Source organism: Hemitrygon akajei, chromosome 11 (genome assembly GCF_048418815.1).
Source record: "Hemitrygon akajei chromosome 11, sHemAka1.3, whole genome shotgun sequence".
Taxonomy (NCBI): domain Eukaryota; kingdom Metazoa; phylum Chordata; class Chondrichthyes; order Myliobatiformes; family Dasyatidae; genus Hemitrygon; species Hemitrygon akajei.
The window spans coordinates 6,805,745-6,829,290 of NC_133134.1; the positions used below are offsets into that span (position 1 = coordinate 6,805,745).

Below are 23,546 nucleotides of genomic sequence, written 5' to 3' on the forward strand. Positions count from 1 at the left end.
ATTCCTACCGATGAAATCATTCCATGATGTATTGAGGTAGTACAAGGGAAAACAATGACAAAATGCAGAATAAAGTTACGGAGAAAGTGCAATGCATGCATATAATACGTTGCAATGTTCTAAGGCGGTAGATTGAGGTCAAAGGTCAATTTTATTATGCTAGAGTTCCGCACCGTTAAAACAGTGGGGGAGCGGCTGTCCTTGAGCTTGGTGGTTACGTACTTTCAGGCTATTTGTACCCTCTGCCCAGTGGAAGAAGGGAGAAGAGAAAATGCCCGGAATGAGATTGGCGGCCTGAAACCGGATTTGCCTTGGGCGGGTGAAATGGACGTACCAGCTTTGGTTAAACTGGCAGCATACCAGCCTCTGATCAGTTGTGGGCTCTGGCCTTGGCCAGCCTCCCTCTCTCCACAACTCTGCTATCGTGTGCCCCCTGCTAAGTTCCCTTTATTAACTGGTGCACTTCATGCATTAATGCCTCGATGTTTAAACGTTCAAATCCCCCCCCCCCCCCACGTTCATCCCTTTCCCTGCCAATATAGTCCCCCCCCCCGTCCATTATTCTGATACCAGTCTCTGGCTCAATACAACTCTGACTTCAGACAGCTTCTCAGGAGGTCCCTTGGTATGGAGAAAGACTGCTTCCACTCTGGTTTTGAGGTCAATGTGGGAAATGCAGATTCTACCACGGATGGGACTGGGACAGGTAGCCAGGTAGTTTGAGAAGTGGTGTGTTCCTTCTGTTGCTTTCACAAGTCTCTGTGGACTCAATTCTCGATACCATCCCAAAATGCAAGAGTTTCTGCAGAAATGAGAAAATCTGCAGATGCTGGAAATCAAAGTAACACACACAAAATGCTGGAGGAACTCAGCAGTCCAGGCAGCATCTGTGGAAAATAGTAAACAGTGGACGTTTTGGGCTGAAATCCTTCTTCAGGATTGTATTACAGACACTCTGCAGGTGCAGAATCCAGAACAACACTCACAAAATGCTTGGAAAAAGTAAAGAGCTGAAGAAGAAGGAATGTGATAGGAGAGGAGAGTGGATCGTGAGAAAAAGAGGAGGAGGGGGGACATAAGGGGGAGATGGTGGGCAGGTGAGAAGAGAAGAGGGAAGCCAAGAGTGGGGAATGGAAGGGGAGGAGAAAATTACCAGAAGCAAGATAATCTCTGAGCACTCATAGGCCATAAATTTTTCCCAGGAGTTGTGGGGATGTTGGAAATCTTCATTTTGAGCATATCCTTCACTATTTTTCGTCACTATCTGTTGTCACCAATTAACTGGACTCTGAAAATTGTGCTCATTCCTCAATCACACTTCATTTACTTGTGCACAGAGACCAGAATGATCCCTATCACCAAACTGTTTTGAAGTCTGAATAAAGAAGTGCCACTTTTATGCAGAAATTGACTAGTTAGAAACAGATTTTGATCCAATAGAAACTTTTGCACTGCTGAACCTTATTATTTGCATATTTTAAGGACCAATCATAATACTTATTTCAAATGTTATTAACCAATTAAAACTGAGTTAAAGGCCAATAATACTTGAGAATTAGTAACATAACTGTATTTGTAAGGGTTTCTCTAGAATCCTTCATTTGATTCTTTATTCTTCCCCTTCCTCTATTCCCCACACCTTTCACTTCTTACCTACCTATTACTTCCCACTATGTCCTCTCCTTTCCTTTCTACTGTTGTCCACTCTCCTCTCTCTTCTCCAGCACTTGACTTTTGCCACCTACCTAGCTTCACCTATCACCTTCCAGCTAGCCTCTTTCCCCTTCCCCACCCCCACCACCATTTAATTCAGGCATCTCCCACACCCCTTCCCCCCGCTTCCTTCTGAGTACTGAAGAAGGGTCTCAGCCCAAAACATTGACTGTTTTTTCTTCTCCATAGATGCTGCCTGAGCTGCTGCTGAATTCCCCTGGGAATTTGTGTATGTGTGGCTTTGACTCTTTATCTTGTTTTGGTGACCTTGGTTTCCAGCCTTGAACAGAAAGGCTGTACAAAGGAGAGTCTGGCAACACACACAACATGCTGGTGGAACGCAGCAGGCCAGGCAGCATCTACAGGGAGAAGTACAGTCAACGTTTCGGGCTGAGACCCTTCATCAGGACTAACTGAAAGAAGAGATAGTCAGAGATTTGAAAGGGGGAGGGGGAGATCGGAAATGATAGGAGAAGACAGGAGGGAGAGGGATGATGCTAAGAGCTGGAAAGTTGATTGGCAAAAGGGATACACAGGTGGAGAAGGGAAAGGATCATGGGACGGGAGGCCGAGGGAGAAAGAAAAGGGGAGGGGAGATGGAGAGCAGGCAAGGAGTGATTGTGAGAGGGACAGAGAGGGAAAAAAAGAGAGAGAAAAGAAAAAAATAATAAATTGGCTGTGTTCAGCATAGAAGTCTGCACACTTCATCTGCTTTTCATCTTGGCTTTTGTTTTACTGAACTGCCACACACAGAAAAAACTGTACAAAGTGTCTGTGCTCTTTTCTGTCAGCACCTATTTTAACTGTTTTCTTGCTGTAGCTTCCACATATGCTTCGTAATCTCTACCCAAATCTCTTTAATAGTGCCTTTTTTTTGGGAGTCTCGAGTCAGTTACGCTGGTAAGTCGGCCTGCCAAAAGTAACCGGCTACAAGTAAATGGCCTTCTACCCGAGACTCCTCCACGTAGGAGGACAAGGATCTCTGCTACCTGGCTGGCTGTGAATCTTGTGCCGGGTCTGAGGATTTCCTTCAAATGATGAAAGTGTCGGCATCTTGAAGGTGTTGATTCAGCTGCCCGCAGAAATTCACCCCTTTTTGTATTTGTTCTACAAACGTAGGTAAACCACAGTGCTCTTCACTGAGTCTACAACAGAACCAATTTAGATTAAATCCATTATTGGATTGCCCGACTGTATGGTTGCCCCAATATACATGTCACTGCAACGTTGTACCTCGCCTCCAGGAATGCTGTAAAAGCAGAGCCCATCTTCAGATCTTCAAGGGAAACTATTCAGTCTCTGGTGACCACACCCCAGAAACAAGGAAACCCAGATGCAGAAGGCAGATAACGTACACTCTCTTGATTTGTTAACTGAAGCAGTCAAGAGGACTGCCCATAGAGTTAACATCTGCAAGGCAACGATACACCATCAACATGCTCTCTGACAATACAAGTTCGCAGTCAAACTCTGGAAAGACCATAGGACACACACAAGAGCAGAAGTAGTCCATTCTGCTCAAGTCTGCTCTGCCATTCCATCATGGTGGAATTATTTTCTCACTTAACCCCATTCTCTTCATGGCCCATGATAATATATAGTTACTGGGAAAAGGCAGGAGGTCTAATAACACTGGGTTGAGTGAATGTGTGCTTTAGGCTGCACTCTGAGGCTCAACAGGATTCTAGATTGCTTTAGTTAGGCTACAGGAAAAATCTATGTCCTTGGGCTCTGATTGAGATTGGATTGGTTGAGACCAATTAGTGGTACTTTAATCAAACAGGAACTTTGCACATATAATTGGGTACCAACTATTGGCTTAACATTGTTACATAGAACAGTACAGGCCCTTCAGCCCACAATGATGTGTTGATCCTTAAACCTACTCCTGTAGGGTAATGTAATTGGTGGAAACCACCGACATTCAGTTGGGGTTCACTTTAAGAGGCTGGTCTGATGTGATGATGTAATTACATAAAGTACTGTTACTGCCCTGTGTGTTCAGTGTATGGAGTGCAATAAATCAGTTGTTATGATTTTTCTTAAGCATAAAGTATCTCACCTTGTTTTATTTGTGAAAACCTACTCTCCAAGATCAATCTAACCCTTCCTTCCCAAGTGCCCTCCATTTTCCTTGCATCTATGTGACTATATAAAAGTCCCTTAAATGTCTCTACTATTGCTCTTGGCAATGACCTTAAAGTTATGCCCCCTCATATTAGCCATGTCCGCCCTGGGGAGAAAGATTGCGGCTGTCCACTCTTATCAATGCCTCTTATCATCTTGTACACCTCTTTCAATCACCTCTCATCCTCCTTTGCAAAGAGGAAAACCCTAGTTCGCTTAGCCCTTCCTCATAGGACATGCTTTCCAGTCCAGGCAGCATCCTGATAAATCTCCTCATCATCCTCTCTTAAAGCTTCCACATCCTTCCTATAATGAGACGACCAGCACCGAATACGGTACTCTGTGTGGTCTAACCAGTGTTTTATAGAACTGCAACATCACCTTGTGGCTCTTGAACAGAATCCCCATGAACAGAATTGTTGTACCCAAGTTTCTTTTTGTGTCTGTTAACTATATCATGACTGATGTCAATACTTTCTATGAGTTTTATGCATTTGTTTCAATGATACTTTGTTTCCTTTGATTTAGCCTGGAGCCTGCAGGAGCAATCAAGGCAATTGACGGGAAGTCAGTGCACCAGATTTGTTCAGGGCAAGTTGTGCTAAGCCTCTGCACTGCTGTAAAAGAGCTGGTGGAAAACAGTATAGATGCTGGAGCCACTAATATTGGTAAGGACAAAAAAGATTGGCTTCATTCATAAACACAAGCTTCTGCAGATGCTGGAAATCCAGAGTAACATGCAAAAATTCTGGAGGAACTCAGCAGGTCGGGCAGCATCTATAGAGAGGAATAAACAGTCAATGTTTTGGGCCGAGACCCCTCATCAATTTAAAACAACATTATTTTCAGCAGTGTACTGTTATGTATTTCTCCCCCCACCCCCCCGAGGATCGGTGAGAGCACAATAGGCCAGTGGGTACCACCTGTATCATTTTGGGATAAAGAAGCTGCTGTGTTCACTTTCATTTCATAAGGGCTCCTGGAACTTTAGTTCTATGTCATTAACGATTGGTAGCAAATTCCGACAACGGTTTGTAGTTACTTAAAAAGGTTTAATATAATGCAGGGTCCTGACAAAGGGACTTGGCCTAAAACATCGACACTTTATAGATGCTGCCTGATCTGCTAAGCTCCTTCGGGATTTTGTGTGTGTCGCTCTGGATTTCCAGCATCTGCAGAATCTCTTGTGTTTAATATAATGAAATTCCTCAAGGCACACAGTTGTGAGTATTTAGGAGGGGATTGAGTGGTGCAACCAATATCTTGTTCTTAAAGTGAGTATTGGTTGCAAAGTAAAGTAGACTTCAGACTTTGCAATCTGAAATCCTCAATAACAACTGATTTTAAAGGGCTACACCAAGATTTGAAAACTATACCTTGGTCAGTTTACCATTTTTTCAGGTACCATAAGTATTAGGTCACAACAATTCACTGTGATTAGGTATAAGCACAAATTGCATTTTATCAGGCTTCAAACTGTCTATGTACTTCCATCAGAATAACTGGCTTGCTATAGAGAAGGCAAGCTCCTTCATGGGCATTATCCTCCATGGTATCCAGGCCATTTTCAAGGAGTGGTGCTTTAGAAAAGTGGTATCCATGGTTAAGGACTCCCACCAGACAGGGCATGCCCTCTTCTCATTGTTACCATCAGGGAGGAGGTGCATACACTGAACAATTCAGGAACAGCTTCTTCCCCTCTGCCATCCAGTTTCTGAATGGGCATTGAACCCATGAATGCTACCTCACTACTTTTTTATTTCCTTTTTTTTTGCACTACTTATTTAACTTAACTATTTAATATATACATATTAACTGTAATTGCATTTTTTTTCTCTATTATATGTATTGCACTGTACTGCTGCCATTAAGTTAATAAATTGCACGACATATGCTGGTGATATTAAACTTGATTAACATAAACAGCTCCCATGTTGGCAATAAAATTAATAGCAAATGGTTTGCTCAGGGTAAAGTTTACCTTATTTAAATACGGTGCTGCATTTGATTTTTATTTGAAGGCAAGTGTTTATTTGGGCAGAAAACACATGAATAGGTGTCACTTTTGACAATATTCAGAGGTGGTGACTTCTAAGAAATATTTGTAGAAAACTACAGCACAGAAATAGGTCCTTTGCCACATCTAACCCATGCCAAAGTGTTATTCTGCCTAGTCCTATCGACCTGCACCTGGACCATAGCCCTTCATACCCTTCCCATCTATGTACTTACCCAACTTTCTTTTAAATGTTGCAATCAAACCTGCACCACCACTTCTGCTGGCAGCTCGTTCCACACTCCTGCCACCCTCTGAGTGAAGAAGTTCCCCCTTATGTTCCCCTTAAATACTCCACCTTGCATCCTTAACCCAGGTTCACCCAGCCTCAATGGAAAAAACCTGCTTGCATTTACCCTATCAATACCCCGTATAATATTGTATACTTCTCTCTCAAATCTCCGTTCATTTTCCTATGCTCCATGGAATAAAGTCCTAACCTATTAAACATTTCCTCTAACTCAAGTCCCGACAACAACCCTATAAATTTTTTCTGTGCTCTTTCAATCTTACAACTTTCCTGGAGGTAGGTGAACAGAACTGCGCACAATACTCCAAATTATGCCTCACAAACATGTACAACTTCAAAATAACATCCCAGTTTCTATACAAGGAGATCATGCAAACTTTACAGTGACAGCGCCCGAGGTGGGGATTGAACCTGGGATACTGTAGCTGTGAAAATGGCTGCTCTATCAGCTGCACTACTATATTATACAACTACAACATAACATCCAGCTCCTGTACTCAATAACACACACAAAATGCTGGTGGAACGCAGCAGGCCAGGCGGCATCTATAGGGAGAAGAGCTGTCGACATTTCGGGCCGGGACCCTTCATCAGGACTAACTGAAAGGAAAGATAGTAAGAGATTGCGAAATGATAGGAGAAGACCAGAGGGGGTGAGGTGAAGCTGAGAGCCAGACAGGTGATTGGCAAAAGGGATACAGAGCTCTTACTATCTTTCCTTTCAGTTAGTCCTGACGAAGGGTCTCGGCCTGAAACGTCGACAGCACTTCTCCCTATAGATGCTGCCCGGCCTGCTGTGTTCCACCAGCATTTTTGTGTGTGTTGCTTGAATTTCCAGCATCTGCAGATTTCCTGGTGTTTGCCTGTACTCAATACTTTGCTTTTTGAAGGCCAATATGCCACAAGTTCATTTTATAACCCTATCCATCTATTCATTGCAAATTTAAATGTAGTTTTCTCTTTCTCTGGATGTTTTTCAGAGATTAAATTGAAAGAATTTGGAGCAGATTTGATTGAAGTATCAGATAACGGAGATGGAGTGGAGGAGAAAAACTTCAAAGGACTGAGTAGGTTTTTCTTTATTATTGCCATTTCTTAATAAAGGCAACTATAATGTTGTACAGTCAATGATTTTAAAAATAGCGACAAGTTCTGTGCAAAGGGATGTACATTTCAATGGTTGCCATTTCCCTTTTGCACACTTATTTGTTTCATTTGAGATGAATAACGTATCCTTCCAATAGAAATTTTGTCTTGACTTGGTCAGATCTATGTGGATCAGACATTGCATCTATTTTGTATATTATTATGGTCTAGTTTAATAATATTTTAAAGTAAAATCACACTTGTTAATTGTTATTTTAATGGATATATAAATGATATGAATGAACATATGTTTGAAAGGTCTAGGAAATAAAAGCAAGGATGTAATGCTGAGACTTTATAAGGCATTGTTCAGACTGCACTTGGAGTATTGAGCTCAGTTTTGTGCCCCATATCAAAGAAAGGATGAACTTGCATTGGAGGGGGTCCAGAGGAAGTTCATGAGATTGATCCCAAAAATGAAAGGGTTAACATTTGAGGAAAATCTGATGGCTCTGGGCCTGTACTCATTGGAGTTTAGAAGAATAAGGGGGGGGGGGGGGGGATCTCACTGAAACCTATTGAATATTGAATGGACTAAATAGAATGGATGTGGAAAGAATGCTTCCTATAGTGGTGGAGTCTAGGACCAGAGGGCACTACCTCAAAATACGTCCTTTTAGAACAGAAATGAGGAGCAATTTCTTTAGCTAGGGGTGCTGAATCTGTGGAGTTCATTACTACAGACAGCTGTGGAGGCCAAGTCATTAGGTATATTTAAAGCAGAGGTTGTTAAATCCTTGATTAATAAGGACATCAAACGTTACGGGGAGAACGCAGGAGAATGGCGTTGAGAGGGATCCTAAATCAATGGAGCAGACTCAGTGGGCCGAATGGCCTAATTTGGATGCAACTGCACAAAGTTTGATCAGATGACACAAAATTAGTAGGTGTTGTTGATAGTGAAGACGGTTATAGGTTACAAGGGAATCTCGATCATTTAGGGAAGAGGCCTGAAGAGTGGCAAATGGATTTAAATACAGATAGTGTGAGGTGAAGTCAAAATATCGTCGGACTTATACTGCGAAAGGTACTACACGGGGATTTTAATAGAACAGTGGGATTTGGGAATACAAGTGGATAGCTTATTTAAAAAGTGGTGTCACAGGTAGACAGAGTGGTGGAAAAGGTATTTAGCACTGGCTTTCTTCATTCAGGGGATTGGTTATAGGAGTTGGGGCATAATGTTGCAGTTGTTTAAGTCATTGGCAAAGCCACACTTTGAGTATTGTGTACAATTTTAGCCACCCTGTTAAAGAAAAGACACAGTTAAACTGGAAAGAGTGCAGAAAAGATTTACAAGGATTAGAGGGCTTGAGTTATAGGGAGGGTCTGGCCGGGCTCACTCTGTATTCTTTTGAACATAGGAGAATGAGAGGTGACCTTATAGAGATGTTTAAAATTATCAAAGCCATAAATAAAGTGAACAATAACAGTCTTCTCCCACCCTCCCCCCCCCCCCCACTAGGGCAGGAGAGTTCAAAACTAGGAGGCATGGTTTTGGGGTGAGAGGGGAAAAGTTTAAAAGAGATCTGAGGGGCAACGTTTTTACTTTGAGGTTTGTGGGTATATCCAGTGAGCTTCCAGAGGAACTGGTTGAGGCAGATACAATAGTATCATTTGAAGTGCTTGGATGGGTAAATAGAGTGTCCGAGCTTAGTGAGACATGGACCGAATGCACAAAATTGGGACTAGTTTAGTGGGTACCGTGTTGGCATGGACTCATTGGGCTGCTAGGCCTGTATCCGTGCTGTATTGCTCTATGACCGTGACTCTAGGACCTTTCTTTGTGGCCAGTGATAGTCAGATTTGGGATATCAACTGGCAAAGTTGGTGCTGTGCCTCACAGTTCAAGTAATCCTGACTTGATCCTCATCTTGTAGAACCTTCTGGTGTATTTGTCCTTAGGACCTAATTGGATGTACTCCAGGTTATTGGAGAGAAACAAGAGATGAGATTGCTGGGGTCAAAACCAAGATTTTTATGTCCTCTCTAGCCACAAGCATGGTCCCAGAGGACTGGCAAATAGCTAATGTCGTTGTTTTGTTCAAGAAGGGAGCAGAAAAGATGTCAATAAGTTTGAAAGAGTACGGAGAAAATTTACAAGGAAATTGCAGGGACTTGAGGGCCCAAGTTATAGGAAAAGGTTGAATAGGTTGAAACTTTATTCCCTAGAGCACAGAGTGAGGGGGAATTTTATAGAGGTATACAAAATTATGAGGAGTATAGATAGGGTAAATGGAAGTAGACTTTTTCCCAGAGGCTGGGTGAGTCTAGAACTACAGGTCATAGGTTATGGAGAAAGGTGAAATGTTTAAGGAAAACATGAAGGGGAAATTGTTCACTCAGGGTGGTGAGTGTGTGGAACAAGCTGCCAGCGGAAGTGATGGTTTGATTACAGTTCTTAAGAGAAGTTTGGATAAGTACATGGATGGGAGGGATATGGAGGGCTATGTTTCAGGTGCAGATTAATGCAACGAAACCGAGTGACAGTGTGAACTAGATGGGTTGAAGGGCCTTTTTCTGTATTTTATGATTATGACTAAAGAAAATAGGGATAATCCTGGAAATAATAAACCAGATTTCATTTATGTTAAAATATAAATTAAAAGCCTAAAGAATAATGTCTCTTTGATTTTACCTTTAAAAGTTACTAAGAATTTGTTCCTAAAATGTAAACAGTAAATTTTATGACAAATATTTTTATATTTGCAAATATATATTGATTTTCAAAGCACTGAAACATTACACATCCAAGCTACAAGATTTCTCTGACCTGTTGCACATGGAGACATTTGGATTTAGAGGTGAAGCCTTGAGCTCCTTGTGTGCCCTGAGGTACAGTTACTTTCAAAATCTTCACGTGTGTTGCACTGTTTGTAGATTCTGGAGTAAACATTGTTTCCTGTATTCCTCCCTTGGAGGAAAGTGAAAGTATGTTTTTATTTAGAGATACAGCACTATGAGCCTGCACCGCCCAGCTACATTCATGTAGCCATTTAACTTACTAACCGAAACGTCTTTGGGATGTGGGAGGAAACTGGAGCACCCAGGGGAAACCCACCTGGTTATGGGGAAAACAGACTCCTCATAGGCAGCAACGGGAATTGAACCAGGGTCACTGTCACTGTAATAGTGTAATGCTAACCACTATGCTACCGTGTCACCTCTTGTGCAACCTCCACTCTGGCAGCATCCAAAATTGGGACTGACACTGGGATTCTGGAACTGATATTCATTTATTCATTATGTGCCGTGTTGTATGATGTGGGCGATTATGGTTCTTGGCAAATTTTTCTGCAGAGGTAGTTTGTCATTGCCTTCTTCTGGGCAATGTCTTTACAAGCCGGGTGACCCCAGCCACTATCAATCCTCTGTCTGCCTGGCGTCAGTGGTCGCCTAAGCAGGACTTGTGATATGCATCAGCTGCTGGTACAACAGTCCACCACCTGCTCCCATGGCTTCATGGTTGGGTTGGGGGAGGGGTGCTAAGCATCAGTTGTCCAACGGAGAACTGCAGGCTAGTGAAGGGAGGGAAAGCTTTAAACCTCTTTTGGTAGAGACGAATCTCCCACCTCGCCACCCAGGAACTGATATCCCCTATCAAAAGGACCGCAGTGGGTGTTACTGGGCTCATCCAGGAGAAATCAGTCAAAGGTTGGTCAGATGAAGCTATGCTACAAATTGACAGGTAATGTGGACCCAGTAGAAAAATGGTTCCAATTGTACGGCAGTGTATCACAGTCTTGTTTTAGGGTTACACCACTGCTTAGGCACAATTACTGGTGCAATTGCTTCTGAACTCAACTCTAAGAATGGTGCAAGGGACACAGAAACAACCAATTCCAGTAATATGAAGGATCTCACCCACCCTGTTCCATCAGGGTAGAGGCTACGTAGCATCCACACCAGGACCACCAGACTCAAAAACAGTTCCTTCCCCCAAGCAGTAAGGTTGATCAACACCTCCACCCACTAACCCACACCACCAAAAGCATTGTGCTGGCCTGATGATAAATACTTCAGCTTACCATTTGAGCTAATATTTTACCTGAAAGGAAGAGATCAGACTGTCCTATATCATTGTCCTTCTGCTCTTGACAGCAACCTTTCAATTGTGACTTGCCACAAGACTGCCAAAGTTGGAACCCGCCTGCTGTTTGACAATAATGGGCACATCAACCAAAAAATGCCATATCCTCGACAGCAAGGGACAACAGTTAACGTTCAGCAGTTGTTTAATACACTTCCGGTCAGGCATAAGGAGTTTCTGCGAAATATTAAGAAGGTAGGTTAAAGTTTTTCAAGTAAAGCATTACAAATAGTCAACATGAAACATTTTCAAAATCAGAATCAGCTTTAATATCACAGGCATATGTTGTGAAATGTATTATTTTGCGGCAGCGATCATTGCAATGCATAATGATAAGTTACTATAATAAATCTACAGTACTGTGCAAAAGTCAGGCACATGAATATATAAAGGTAGGGTACAGTACTGTATTTGTCAAAGTGGAGCAGTGAGCGAGTTTGTAAATCTGGCGGGAGCAAAAGATGTTGGGAATGTTGAGGGTGGAGTGCCACGGGAGGGTTGTGGGACAAGTGGCAAAGAATGAGTGCCAGGGATGGAGGTTGGCGCAAGTGCAGACACACCCAGCTCTGAGACATCGAGCAAGGACATTTGATTCCATTGTTGATTATTACAGAATGTGTCTGTAGTGCTTCCTGTTCCCTCCCCCTCCTATGATTCCTAACCATGATTCCCCTCTCCCTGCCCCCTTCCCACTCTCAGTCCACAACAGGGACCCGTATCAGAATCAGGTTTATCATCACTCACGTGTCATGAAATTTGTTTTTTTGTCGCTACAGCAGTACAGTGCAATATTTAAAATTACTACAGTATTATGCAAAAGCATTATACACCCAATCAGTATATGTGCCCAAGACTTTGGCACAGTACTGTTTCTTTAAAAAGTAAGTAGTGCAAAAATGGAAAACGGAAGAGTGAGGCAGTGTTCACTCCACTACTTCATCATTTCCTGTCAGTCACCTTATGTACAGACACTCCTGTGCCAAGCATCACTTTATGGACGTACAATCAATCAACGTATACAAGCTATCTTATGTGTTTTTACATTTATGTTTTTTAATATTGTTAATATGTGCATCTGTTTTTCTTTTTGCTGCATTGGATCCAGAATAACAATTATTTCGTTATGCTTTACATTTGTGTACTAGGAGTGACATTAAAAAATGTTGAATCTTGAAATGTTCCTTATTTCATCATTTTATCATATTGTAGCAGAATAATTTTCCTTCCTATTCTTTTTATAATTCCTTAAATGCATCTTTTTCGTTTAGTTTTTGGTGAGTTGTTATCCAACAATTATGCTTGCAGAACTCTCACTGCATTGAAAGGAAACCACAACATTAATAATCCTAAACTTTTAAACTCTTTTTAAAATATCTAACACACAGGAGTACGGTAAAATGGTGCAGGTGTTGCAGGCCTATTGCATCATTTCCACAGGGATACGGATCACGTGTACAAATCAAGTTGGACAAGGAAAGAAAACCCCTGTTGTTTGTACTAGTGGCTGCTCCACGTTAAAGGAGAATATCGGTGCTGTTTTTGGATCAAAGCAGGTGAAATATTTATATATCAATCACACTGAATCAGAATAAGGTTTAATAGCACTGGCATGCAATGCCTTGAAAAAATATTCATTCCCCAACCCTTTGCTCACATAAATAAGTATTACAACTTTGGATTTTGGTCAATTTAACTGAGAATTTCTACACAGTATTTTTTTCACAGTAGAACCCAAAAATCTGGGAAAATTGTAAAGCATGAAAAACTAAAAATTCAAAAACTGGAATGTCAAATGTTCGCAAGTATTCATTCTCTCCCCTCTCCCTTGCTTGAACTACTGCTTGCAGCTATTATAGCCAGTGAGTGGACTTTTTAGATAAGTCTCTATTAGCTTTGCACAACGTGTTGGAGCATGATTTGCCCATTTCTCCTTGCTGAATTTCTCAAGCGGTGCCATGTTAGTTGGGAAGCAGTGTGAACAGCAATCCTGATGTCTTGCTAGAGAGATTTGATTGGGTTAGGGTCAGGACTCTGACTGTACCACACCATGGTTGCTCTGGCAGTGTGCTCTGGGTTGTTGCCTTGCTAAAAGATGGACTTGCTCTCCACTTTAAACTTTTTGCCAAAGGCTAGCAGGTTTTTATCCAGGATCTCTCTGTTTATCAGCATACATCGTTGCATCAATCCTGACCAGATTTCAAGTCCCTGCTGCTGAAAACATCCCCTTAGCATGATGCGACCTCCACCATACTTTACAGTAGGGATGGTGTAACCTGGCTGATGAGCAGTATTAGATCTACACCACACATACTACCTAGAATTGAGGCTAGAAGGTTCCAGTTTAGTCTTAACTGACCACAAGACCTTTTTCCACATCTTTACAGTATCTTCTAAGCGATGCTTTGCGAAGTTTTTACGGACAAGGATATGCTTTTTTTAAAGCTAGTGCTTCTTCCTTGCCACTCTTCCGTAAATACCCTTTTAATTGCAAGGCCTTAGAGATTGTGGAGCCATGAACTTCGTCTCCAGTTGTATCCACTCACTTCTGCAGCTCACTCAGAGTGACTGCTGGTGTCACAGTAGACTCTTGCAAGTGTCATTCCTCTCTGGCAACTAAGTTTCGAAGGGCAGCCTGACTTAGAGAATGCGGCTTCATATTTTTTCCATTTTTTTCGCAACGGAATGCACCGAGCTCCGAGGTGTGCTCAGTACATTTGAGATATTCTTGACCCCTTCCCCAGATTTGTGCTTCTCTGTTATCATCTTTGACTTGCCTAGAATGTTCTTTGTCTTATTTTGGTTTGGTCTTTTGAAAATCTACCATACTGTTGGACCTTACAGAGAGAGGGGGGTATTTGTACATATTAATTCCTTGAAAACAGGTGATCCTGGAATTTTCTACATCAACAAATTGGGTGAATTAGAAAGGTGAGTGACACGTGAGAGCCTCTTCTGGTCAGAGTTGACCATGGATATTACGTCCTACCTGTCTAGATATGCAGGCCTGGGCAGTACGATATGGAGAGCAAGCTGTTACCCATGCAGCAAACTCCCCCTCTCCACGTATCTGATGAACCCAAAGGAACAGCAGAGACCAATACAGTATGGTACCAGTAGTATTGCAGGAGTTGCCAATCAACATTGAACTCAACGTAGGACTGTTTCAGGGACTCCAGCTCTGGATTCCCTCTGGGTTTACTCCTGAAGCCTTCTCCATGAGTGGGTATAGCCGCAAGGCAGTGGAGGTTTGAGATCAGAGTTTTCCTTCTCCTAGATGAGCTGCCAACCATGCTGATGAGCCCATCTACCTGAAGCAACTAGTTTTACGGCTTCAGTAACCAGCCTTTGCCCCTTCTCCTGTCAGTAGAAACTGTTACATTGGGCTTAGTAGCTAAGCCATACGTGAAGGCCAGGAGCTGGACTTGGTTGCCAGAGGCTATTTGAGGTGCATGCCTTTGGGAGTATTTAATAGGTAGTGGTAGTTTGTCCCCATTACCACCCCCTGCTATAATAACCTTAATGAACTGAGCTAGTAAGGTAACACTTTATATTGCACCTGAGGAAAGTTAGCTTAGTAATTACTAAGAGGATGAATACTTTTTCAGCCTCACAGTTTTGGTTTTTAATTTTTAGTAAATTGACATGTTTTGGGAATTTTCTTTTAATTTGACATGATGCACGTTGTTTTGTAGATGAACTCAAAATTACTGCATCACTACCTTGTTAGTCCATTATGTGCAAAGTGATTATTATAGTGCTGCCTCCTTGAAAAGGCTTTGGAGTATTACTTGTAGCGAATTGATTATCAGCAAAATGCAGTTTGATTCTATTAATAAGACTATTATAAACTTAGTGAGTTATGGAGTACTGCAGCACAGAAACAGGCCCTTCAGCCCATCCAGTCAATGCAGACCCAATCTTCTGCCTGGTCGCATCTACCTGCAACCAGATCATATCCCTCCAAACCCTAGCTTCTCCTGATAAGCCAATGTCAGATCCATAAGACTCAAATTTGGGCATAGCAGGTAGTGAAACACTATAACAGCTTGGCTCGTCGGAGTTCATTTCCAGCACCATCTGTAAGGAGTTTGTACCTTCTCCTCACTGGCACATTAAACCATATGTTGGAGCTGAAATCCCTCATTCCTAGAACCTGGTCCTCCAAAGCTAAGTTGTATTTATCAAACAGTTAAAAAGTTTCACATGAAGTTAGGCATTCTTTTAGCTGCATTCATCTTCCAGTTGGTCCCCTTTTAGCACGTTGTAGAGCAGGCCAAGTTGTTGATTATTATTACTAATTGCCCATTTTGCCGCTGGCGTTTAGGGCAGCAATGAAGGTTCTCCATTTCTCTGGCCTTGGCCATATAGAAGGAATCTTTTTATTGCTGTCAGGGTTGTTAGTCCCTGAACCCCTGAACCTGGGGAACTCTTAGTCTGACCTCTACTCTTGACCTGTTTAACATGGGTGACCCTACCAAGAGCCAAAGCACAAGGCCTTTACTCCAGCCTACATAGATCACCGGGTCTTTAAGTCATAGAAACATAGAAAATAGGTGCAGGAGTAGGCCATTCGGCCCTTCGAGCCTGCACCGCTGTTCAGTATGATCATGGCTGATCATCCAACTCAAAACCCTGTACCTGCTTTCTCGCCATACCCCCTGATCCCTTTAGCCACAAGGGCCATATCTAACTTACTCTTAAGTATGGCCAATGAACTGGCCTCAACTGTTTCCTGTGGCAGAGAATTCCACAGATTCACCACCACTCTCTGTGTGAAGAAATTTTTCCTCATCTCGGTCCTAAAAGGCTTCCCCTTTATCCTTAAACTGTGACCCCTTGTTCTGGACTTCCCCAACATCGGAAACAATCTTCCTGCATCTAGCCTGTCCAATCCCTTTAGAATTTTATACGTTTCAATAAGATCCCCCCTCAATCTTCGAAATTCCAGTGAGTATAAGCCTAGTCTATCCAGTCTTTCTTCATATGAAAGTCCTGCCATCCCAGAAATCAATCTGGTGAACCTTCTCTTTACTCCCTCTATGGCAAGAATGTCTTTCCTCAGATTAGGGGACCAAAACTGCACACAATATTCTAGGTGCGGTCTCACCAAGGCCTTGTACAACTGCAGTAGAACCTCCCTGCTGCTGTACTCAAATCCTTTTGCTATGAATGCCAACATACCATTTGCCTTTTTCACCGCCTGCTGTACCTGCATGCCCACCTTCAATGACTGGTATACAATGACACACAGGTCTCATTGCATCTCCCCTTTTCCTAATCGGCCACCGTTCAGATAAAAATCTGTTTTCCTGTTCTCGCAACCAAAGTGGCTAACCTCACATTTATCCACATTAAATTGCATCTGCCATGAATTTGCCCACTCACCTAACCTACCCAAGTCACCCTGCATCCTCTTAGCATCCTCCTCACAGCTAACACCGCCGCCCAGCTTCATGTCATCCGCAAACTTGGAAATGCTGCATTTAATTCCCTCGTCTAAATCATTAATATATATTGTAAACAACTGGGGTCCCAGCACTGAGCCTTGCGGTACCCCACTAGTCACTGCCTGCCATTCTGAAAAGGTCCCGTTTACTCCCACTCTTTGCTTCCTGTCTGCCAACCAATTCTCTATCCACATCAATACCACACCCCCAATACTGTGTGCTTTAAGTTTGCACACTAATCTCCTGTGTGGGACCTTGTCAAAAGCCTTTTGAAAATCTAAATATACCACATCCACTGGCTCTCCCCTATCCACTCTACTAGTTACATCTTCAAAAAATTCTGTAAGATTTGTCAGACATGATTTTCCTTTCACAAATCCATGCTGACTTTGTCTGATGATTTCACCTCTTTCCAAATGTGCTGTTATCACATCTTTAATAACCGACTCTAGCATTTTCCCCACCACCAATGTCAGACTAACCGGTCTATAATTCCCCGGTTTCTCTCTCCCTCCTTTTTTAAAAAGTGGGGTTACATTAGCCACCCTCCAATCCTCAGGAACTAATCCAGAATCTAAGGAGTTTTGAAAAATTATCACTAATGCAGCCACTATTTCTTGGGCTACTTCCTTAAGCACTCTGGGATGCAGACCATCTGGCCCTGGGGATTTATCTGCCTTTAATCCCTTCAACTTACCTAACACCATTTCCCTACTAACATGTATTTCCCTCAGTCCCTCCATCTCACTAGACCCTCGGTCCCTTACTATTTCCGGAAGATTATTTATGTCCTCCTCAGTGAAGACAGAACCAAAGTAGTTATTCAATTGGTCTGCCATGTCTTTGTTCCCTATGATCAATTCACCTGTTTCTGGCTGTAAAGGACCTACATTTGTCTTGACCAATCTTTTTCTTTTCACATATCTATAAAAGCTTTTACAGTCAGTTTTTATGTTCTCTGCCAGCTTTCTCTCATAATCTTTTTTCCCTTTCCTAATTAAGCCCTTTGTCCTCCTCTGCTGGTCTCTGAATTGCTCCCAGTCCTCAGGTGTGCCGCTTTTTTTTTTGCTAATTTATATGTTTCTTCTTTGGACTTGATACTATCCCTAATTTCCCTTGTCAGCCACGGGTGCACTACCTTCCCTGGTTTATTCTTTTGCCAAACTAGGATGAACAATTGTTGTAGTTCATCCATGTGATCTTTAAATGCTTGCTATTGCATATCCACCGTCAACCCTTTAAGTATCATTTGCCAGTCTATCTTAGCTAATTCACGTCTCATACCTTCAAAGTTACCCTTCTTTAAGTTCAGAACCTTTGTTTCTGAATTAACTATGTCACTCTCCATCTTAATGAAGAATTCCACCATATTATGGTCACTCTTACCCAAGGGGCCTTGCACGACAAGATTGCTAACCAACCCTTCCTCATTGCTCAATACCCAATCTAGAATGGCCTGCTCTCTAGTTGGTTCCTCGACATGTTGGTTCAGAAAACCATCCTGCATACATTCCAAGAAATCCTCTTCCTCAGCACCCTTACCAATTTGGTTCACCCAATCTATATGTAGATTGAAGTCACCCATTATAACTACTGTTCCTTTTTTGCATGCATTTCTAATTTCCTGTTTAATGCCATCCCCAACCTCACTACTACTGTTAGGTGGCCTGTACACAACTCCCACCAGCGTTTTCTGCCCCTTAGTGTTATGCAGTTCTACCCATATCGATTCCACATCCTCCAGACTAATGTCCTTCCTTTCTATTGCGTTAATCTCCTTAACCAGCAATGCTACCTCACCTCCTTTTCTTTCCTGTCTATCCCTCCTGAATATTGAATATCCCTGGATGTTGAGCTCCCATCCTTGGTCACCCTGGAGCCATGTCTCTGTGATCCCAACTATATCATAATCATTAATAATTATCTGCACATTCAATTCATCCACCTTGTTACGAATGCTCCTTGCATTGACACACAAAGCCTTCAGGCTTGTTTTTACAACACTCTTAGCCCTTATACAGTTATGTTGAAAAGTGGCTCTTTTTGCTTTTTGCCCTGGATTTGCCTGCCTGCCACTTTTACTTTTCACCTTACTACTTGCAAGCCTCCAAACCCTACAACAAAGACCCTTTGCCTGTGATGTTGTGCCAACCTTTTAATCCACTCTGAGATCAATCTAAACTTTCTTCATAGCATGTCTTATGAGGATAGGTTGACCAAGCTAGTGTTTTTCTCCTGTGGGAGAAGGAGTATGAAAGGTGACTTGATAGAGATGATATGAGGCGTAGATCGAGTACACAACAAGAAACTTTTTCCCAGTTTGAGATAGAGCTAATAGAAGAATATAGAACATTGCATAACAAGTCAACCCTTTTGGCCCATCTTTTACATTTTTGTGATATGGTGCAACTCAAACTACCTGCGTCTCAATATCACCAAGACCAAGGAGATGGTGGTGGACTTTAGGAGATCTAGGCCTCATATGGAGCCAATGATCATTAATGGAGAATGTGTGGAGCAGGTTAAGACCTACAAGTATCTGGGAGTACAGTTAGACGAGAAGCTAGACTGGACTGCTAACACAGATGCCTTGTGCAGGAAGGCACAGAGTCGACTGTACTTCCTTAGAAGGTTGGCGTCATTCAATGTCTGTAGTGAGATGCTGAAGATGTTCTATAGGTCAGTTGTGGAGAGCGCCCTCTTCTTTGTGGTGGCGTGTTGGGGAGGAAGCATTAAGAAGAGGGACGCCTCACGTCTTAATAAGCTGGTAAGGAAGGCGGGCTCTGTCGTGGGCAAAGTACTGGAGAGTTTAACATCGGTAGCTGAGCGAAGGGCGCTGAGTAGGCTACGGTCAATTATGGAAAACTCTGAACATCCTCTACATAGCACCATCCAGAGACAGAGAAGCAGTTTCAGCGACAGGTTACTATCGATGCAATGCTCCTCAGACAGGATGAAGAGGTCAATACTCCCCAATGCCATTAGGCTTTACAATTCAACCGCCAGGACTTAAGAACTTTTTAAAAGCTATTATTAATGCTTTTTGAGATAGTGATTTAGATGCATGTCATATTTTTTACTGAGTTAAGTATTGTATGTAATTAGTTTTGCTACAACAAGTGTATGGGACATTGGAAAAAAAAGTTGAATTTCCCCATGGGGATGAATAAAGTATCTATCTATCTATCTATCTAACTCAATCTAACCCTTCCATCCTACACGGGTCTCCATATTTATATCATCTATCAGCCTATCGAAGAGTTTCTTAAATGCCCCAATGTATTTGCCTCTACCTCCACCCCGCCAGAGCATTCCACGCACCCAGCACTCTGTGTGAAGAACCTACCTCTGACTTCCCTCCCATACTTTCTTCCAATCACCTTAAAATTATGCTCCCTTGTATTAGCCTTTTCCACCCACCCTGGGAAAAAGTCTCCGGCTATCCTCTCGATCTGTGCCTCATCTCATCTTGTACACCTCTCATCCTCCTTTGCTCTGACAACCTTTAAAGCCTGACTGGCCTTCTGCTTGGTAGCTGGAAGCTGAAGATCCATGACACTATTCTCACCCACTGAGTAACCTGTTAGGGAGAGAAAGGGGAGAAAGGTTGTTGCCTGAAAAGATACTGGGAACAAATGCTCTAATAAAGAAGGAATTGGATAAGTACCGGTAATTGAAAAGATGCACGTTTGTGGGGAAAGGCCAGGGGATAGATTTTCAAGAACTTGGGCAAATTACATAAATTCAAAAATACATTTACAACTGATAGTGGGATTTTAAGCATGGTCTCCTGTAGGTTAGGGCTGACAGGAATTGCTCTTTCAGATGTATTTTGTGCCATTTAAAATAGTGTTGAAGAGCACTGTAAATAAGACCATATTTCTGGATACTAACGAAGTGTTTATAATGGCAAGTATAAGGTTATTTTGTTTTAATCTAGAGATACAACATGGTAAGAGGCACTTCTGGCCCAACAAGACTGCGCAGCCCAACTACACCCATGTGCCCAATTAAACTACCTTCCCATACATTTTTGGAACATGGGAGGAAACCAGAGCACTTAAAGGAAACTGACGCAGTCACGGAGAGAATGTACAAACTTTGTGTAACTTGGACAGAATTAAAATTATGTGCACAATGATTTTTTTGTAGTCTTATATTTATTTTCCATTTTCAGTTACAGAGCCTTGTCCCCTTTGTCCAGCAATGTCCTAGTGAAACTATTTGCGAAGATTATGGAATTAATCCCGTTGATATCCCTGAAAACCTGTACACGTAAGTAACAAACGATAGTTACCACAATCTGACATTAACTTTTACATTTACTGGGAGTGTTGTAGACGAAGGGCCCAAAGCATTATTGAGAATCTCTATCACCCATCCCACGATCTCTTTGACCCACGACCTTCAGGAAGGAGGTACAGGAGCATCAGGACTAGGACTGTCAGACCGGGTAACCGCTTCTTCCCTTGGGCTGTGAGACTAATGGATAACCTGCCATCACTGAGGTTTGGTCACCAGGACAGTAAGCTGTTTAACGTTTATCTGTGCTGCGCACTACATGCATTTTGAATTCCCTGCAATACCTCCTCTATTTCATGCCTATTAACTTCCCACAACTATTCTGTCACCCATCTCTACCACAGGTAATTTGGATACCAAACGACCATTTTCCAATTGTTCATTATCTGAAAAAAGTGGCATTAACATGTGTTTATGTAACTTAAAGATTAGCTTTATTTGTCCAAAGGGGGTTCACGAGAATGATCCCGGGAATGATATGGTATGAGGAGTGTTTGATGGCTCTGGGCCTATACTTAGGGGAATTGGGGGGGGGGGGGTGAATCTCATCGACCCTTATCAATATTGAAAGGCCTAGATAGAGTGATGAAAAGAGCATATTTCCTATAGTGGGAGAGTCTAGGACCAGAGGGCACAGCCTCAAAATAGAAGGTGCCTGTTAGAACAGAGGTGAGGAGGAATTTCTTAAGGCAGAAGCTGGTGAATCTGTGGAAGTCATTGCCACAGATGGTTATGAAAGCCAAATGATTGGATATATTTAAAGCAGAAGTTTATAGGTTCTTGATTAATAAGATGTCAAAGGTTACAGGAAGAAGGTAGGAGAATGGAATTGAAGATGGTAAATAAGCCAGCTATGATGGAATGGTTGAACAGACTTGTTGGGCTGAATGGCCTAATTCTGCTCCTACGTCTTATGGTCTCATTTCAGGTCAAAGACCTTTCAAATCTTTAAAAAAAAAACAAGTTTGACTTCCTGCAGCTTCAAACTGATGAGTGGGAAAAGTGTTGGATAGGAAAAAGGGAATATCACTGATAGGGGGAGGGTTACCGTGGGGATAAGTTGTAGAAGTAGTCTTGTTTGTAGGTTGCTGAGAGCAGTTAGACAAATTAGTTTAAAAATTGCAAGATGTAGAGATGTGAGGAATGTTGAGCAACAGGTCACACGAATGGAAATCTGAGCCAGCATTGCCGAATGAACGATCTACCATGGAACTGAACAAACCTGCTGGAGGAGCTCAGCGGGATGAGCAGCATCTGTGGGGATGGTGGGGAAATAGTCAATGCTTCAGGCTAAAATAAGAGTGGAGCGGGGATTGGCTGGTGTAAAGATTCCAGCATCTGTGGGCTTTTATGTCCCCAACCTGCTCAATCCTTCCTCATGTTCAATTCCTTCAACCTGCAAATCAACTTATTAAGCTTCCTCTGAACTCCTCTTAAAGGATGTGCTTGGCATTGGAGGGTGGCGGGGTGGAGATGTGTCTCTACCAAAGCAGGTGTAAGGTGCTCCTTCCCTCCTGCAGGTTACCTTTGGGCAAGGTGTAGCACATTCTTAGCCCCACCAATGGGAGCAGCTGGTGGGTGGATGGTTGTATGAGCAGCTGATGTGTATCACAAGTCCTGGTTTATGTGACCATTGACACCAAGCAGACAATCTCTGAAGAGTGTTGGTTGGGGTCGCTTATCTTGTAAACACACTGCCCAGGAGAAGGCGATGGCAAACCACTTCTGTAGAAAAATTTGCCAAGGACATTTATGATCATGAAAAGATCACGATCGCTCATGTCATTTGACATGGCACATAACAAATGAACGAGTTGCACTGGAGAGGGTCCAGAGGAGGCTCATGAGAATGATCTCAGGAATGAATGGGTTAATGTGTGAGGAGCATTTGATAGCTCTGGGCCTGTATTTGCTGGAGTTTAGAAATATGATGAGGGCATCTCATTGAAACACAATATTGAAAGACCTAGAGAGAGTGGGCGTGGAGAGGATGTTTTCAACAGTCTAGGACGAGAGGGTAGTCTTAAAATAAGGATGTCCCTTTAGAACAGAGATGAGGAAGAATTTCTTAAGCCAGAGGGTGGTGAATCTGTGGAATTCATTGCCATATATGGCTGTGGAGGAGGTTGATAGGTTCTTGATTAGTAAGGGCATCAGAGATTACGGGGAGTAGACAGGAGAATGGGGTTGTGAGGGAAAGGCGGAGCACGCTCACATGGCTGAATAGCCAAATTCTGTACATATGCCTAATGGTCTCCTGAAATGCAGATACATTGCTATTAAATAATGTGAACAAAACTAGGATCGAGGTTCAACTTTAATCACCATATGTATTTACAATTATTAGGAATTTGCTGTGGTGTGTTTGTGTTGCAAACATAAAAAACACGATTCAACGATTATAAAAAGTAGAGA

The 23,546-nt window shown here is 42.4% G+C and overlaps 1 protein-coding gene across 2 annotated transcripts in view; it reads left to right on the top strand.

The window, feature by feature from the left end:
* pms2 (PMS1 homolog 2, mismatch repair system component) overlaps positions 1-23,546 on the top strand; it is a 39,356-nt gene that overhangs the window by 388 nt on the left and 15,422 nt on the right. Inside the window, exons 2-7 of one of the 2 annotated variants that reach the window (XM_073060161.1) lie at positions 4,369-4,508; positions 7,127-7,213; positions 10,025-10,127; positions 11,394-11,577; positions 12,768-12,935; positions 21,007-21,104. In XM_073060161.1, coding sequence (XP_072916262.1) covers positions 4,369-4,508; positions 7,127-7,213; positions 10,025-10,127; positions 11,394-11,577; positions 12,768-12,935; positions 21,007-21,104 — 780 coding nt within the window. The remainder of the gene's footprint in view (positions 1-4,368; positions 4,509-7,126; positions 7,214-10,024; positions 10,128-11,393; positions 11,578-12,767; positions 12,936-21,006; positions 21,105-23,546) is intronic. The other variant, XM_073060162.1, reaches the window with a different exon arrangement.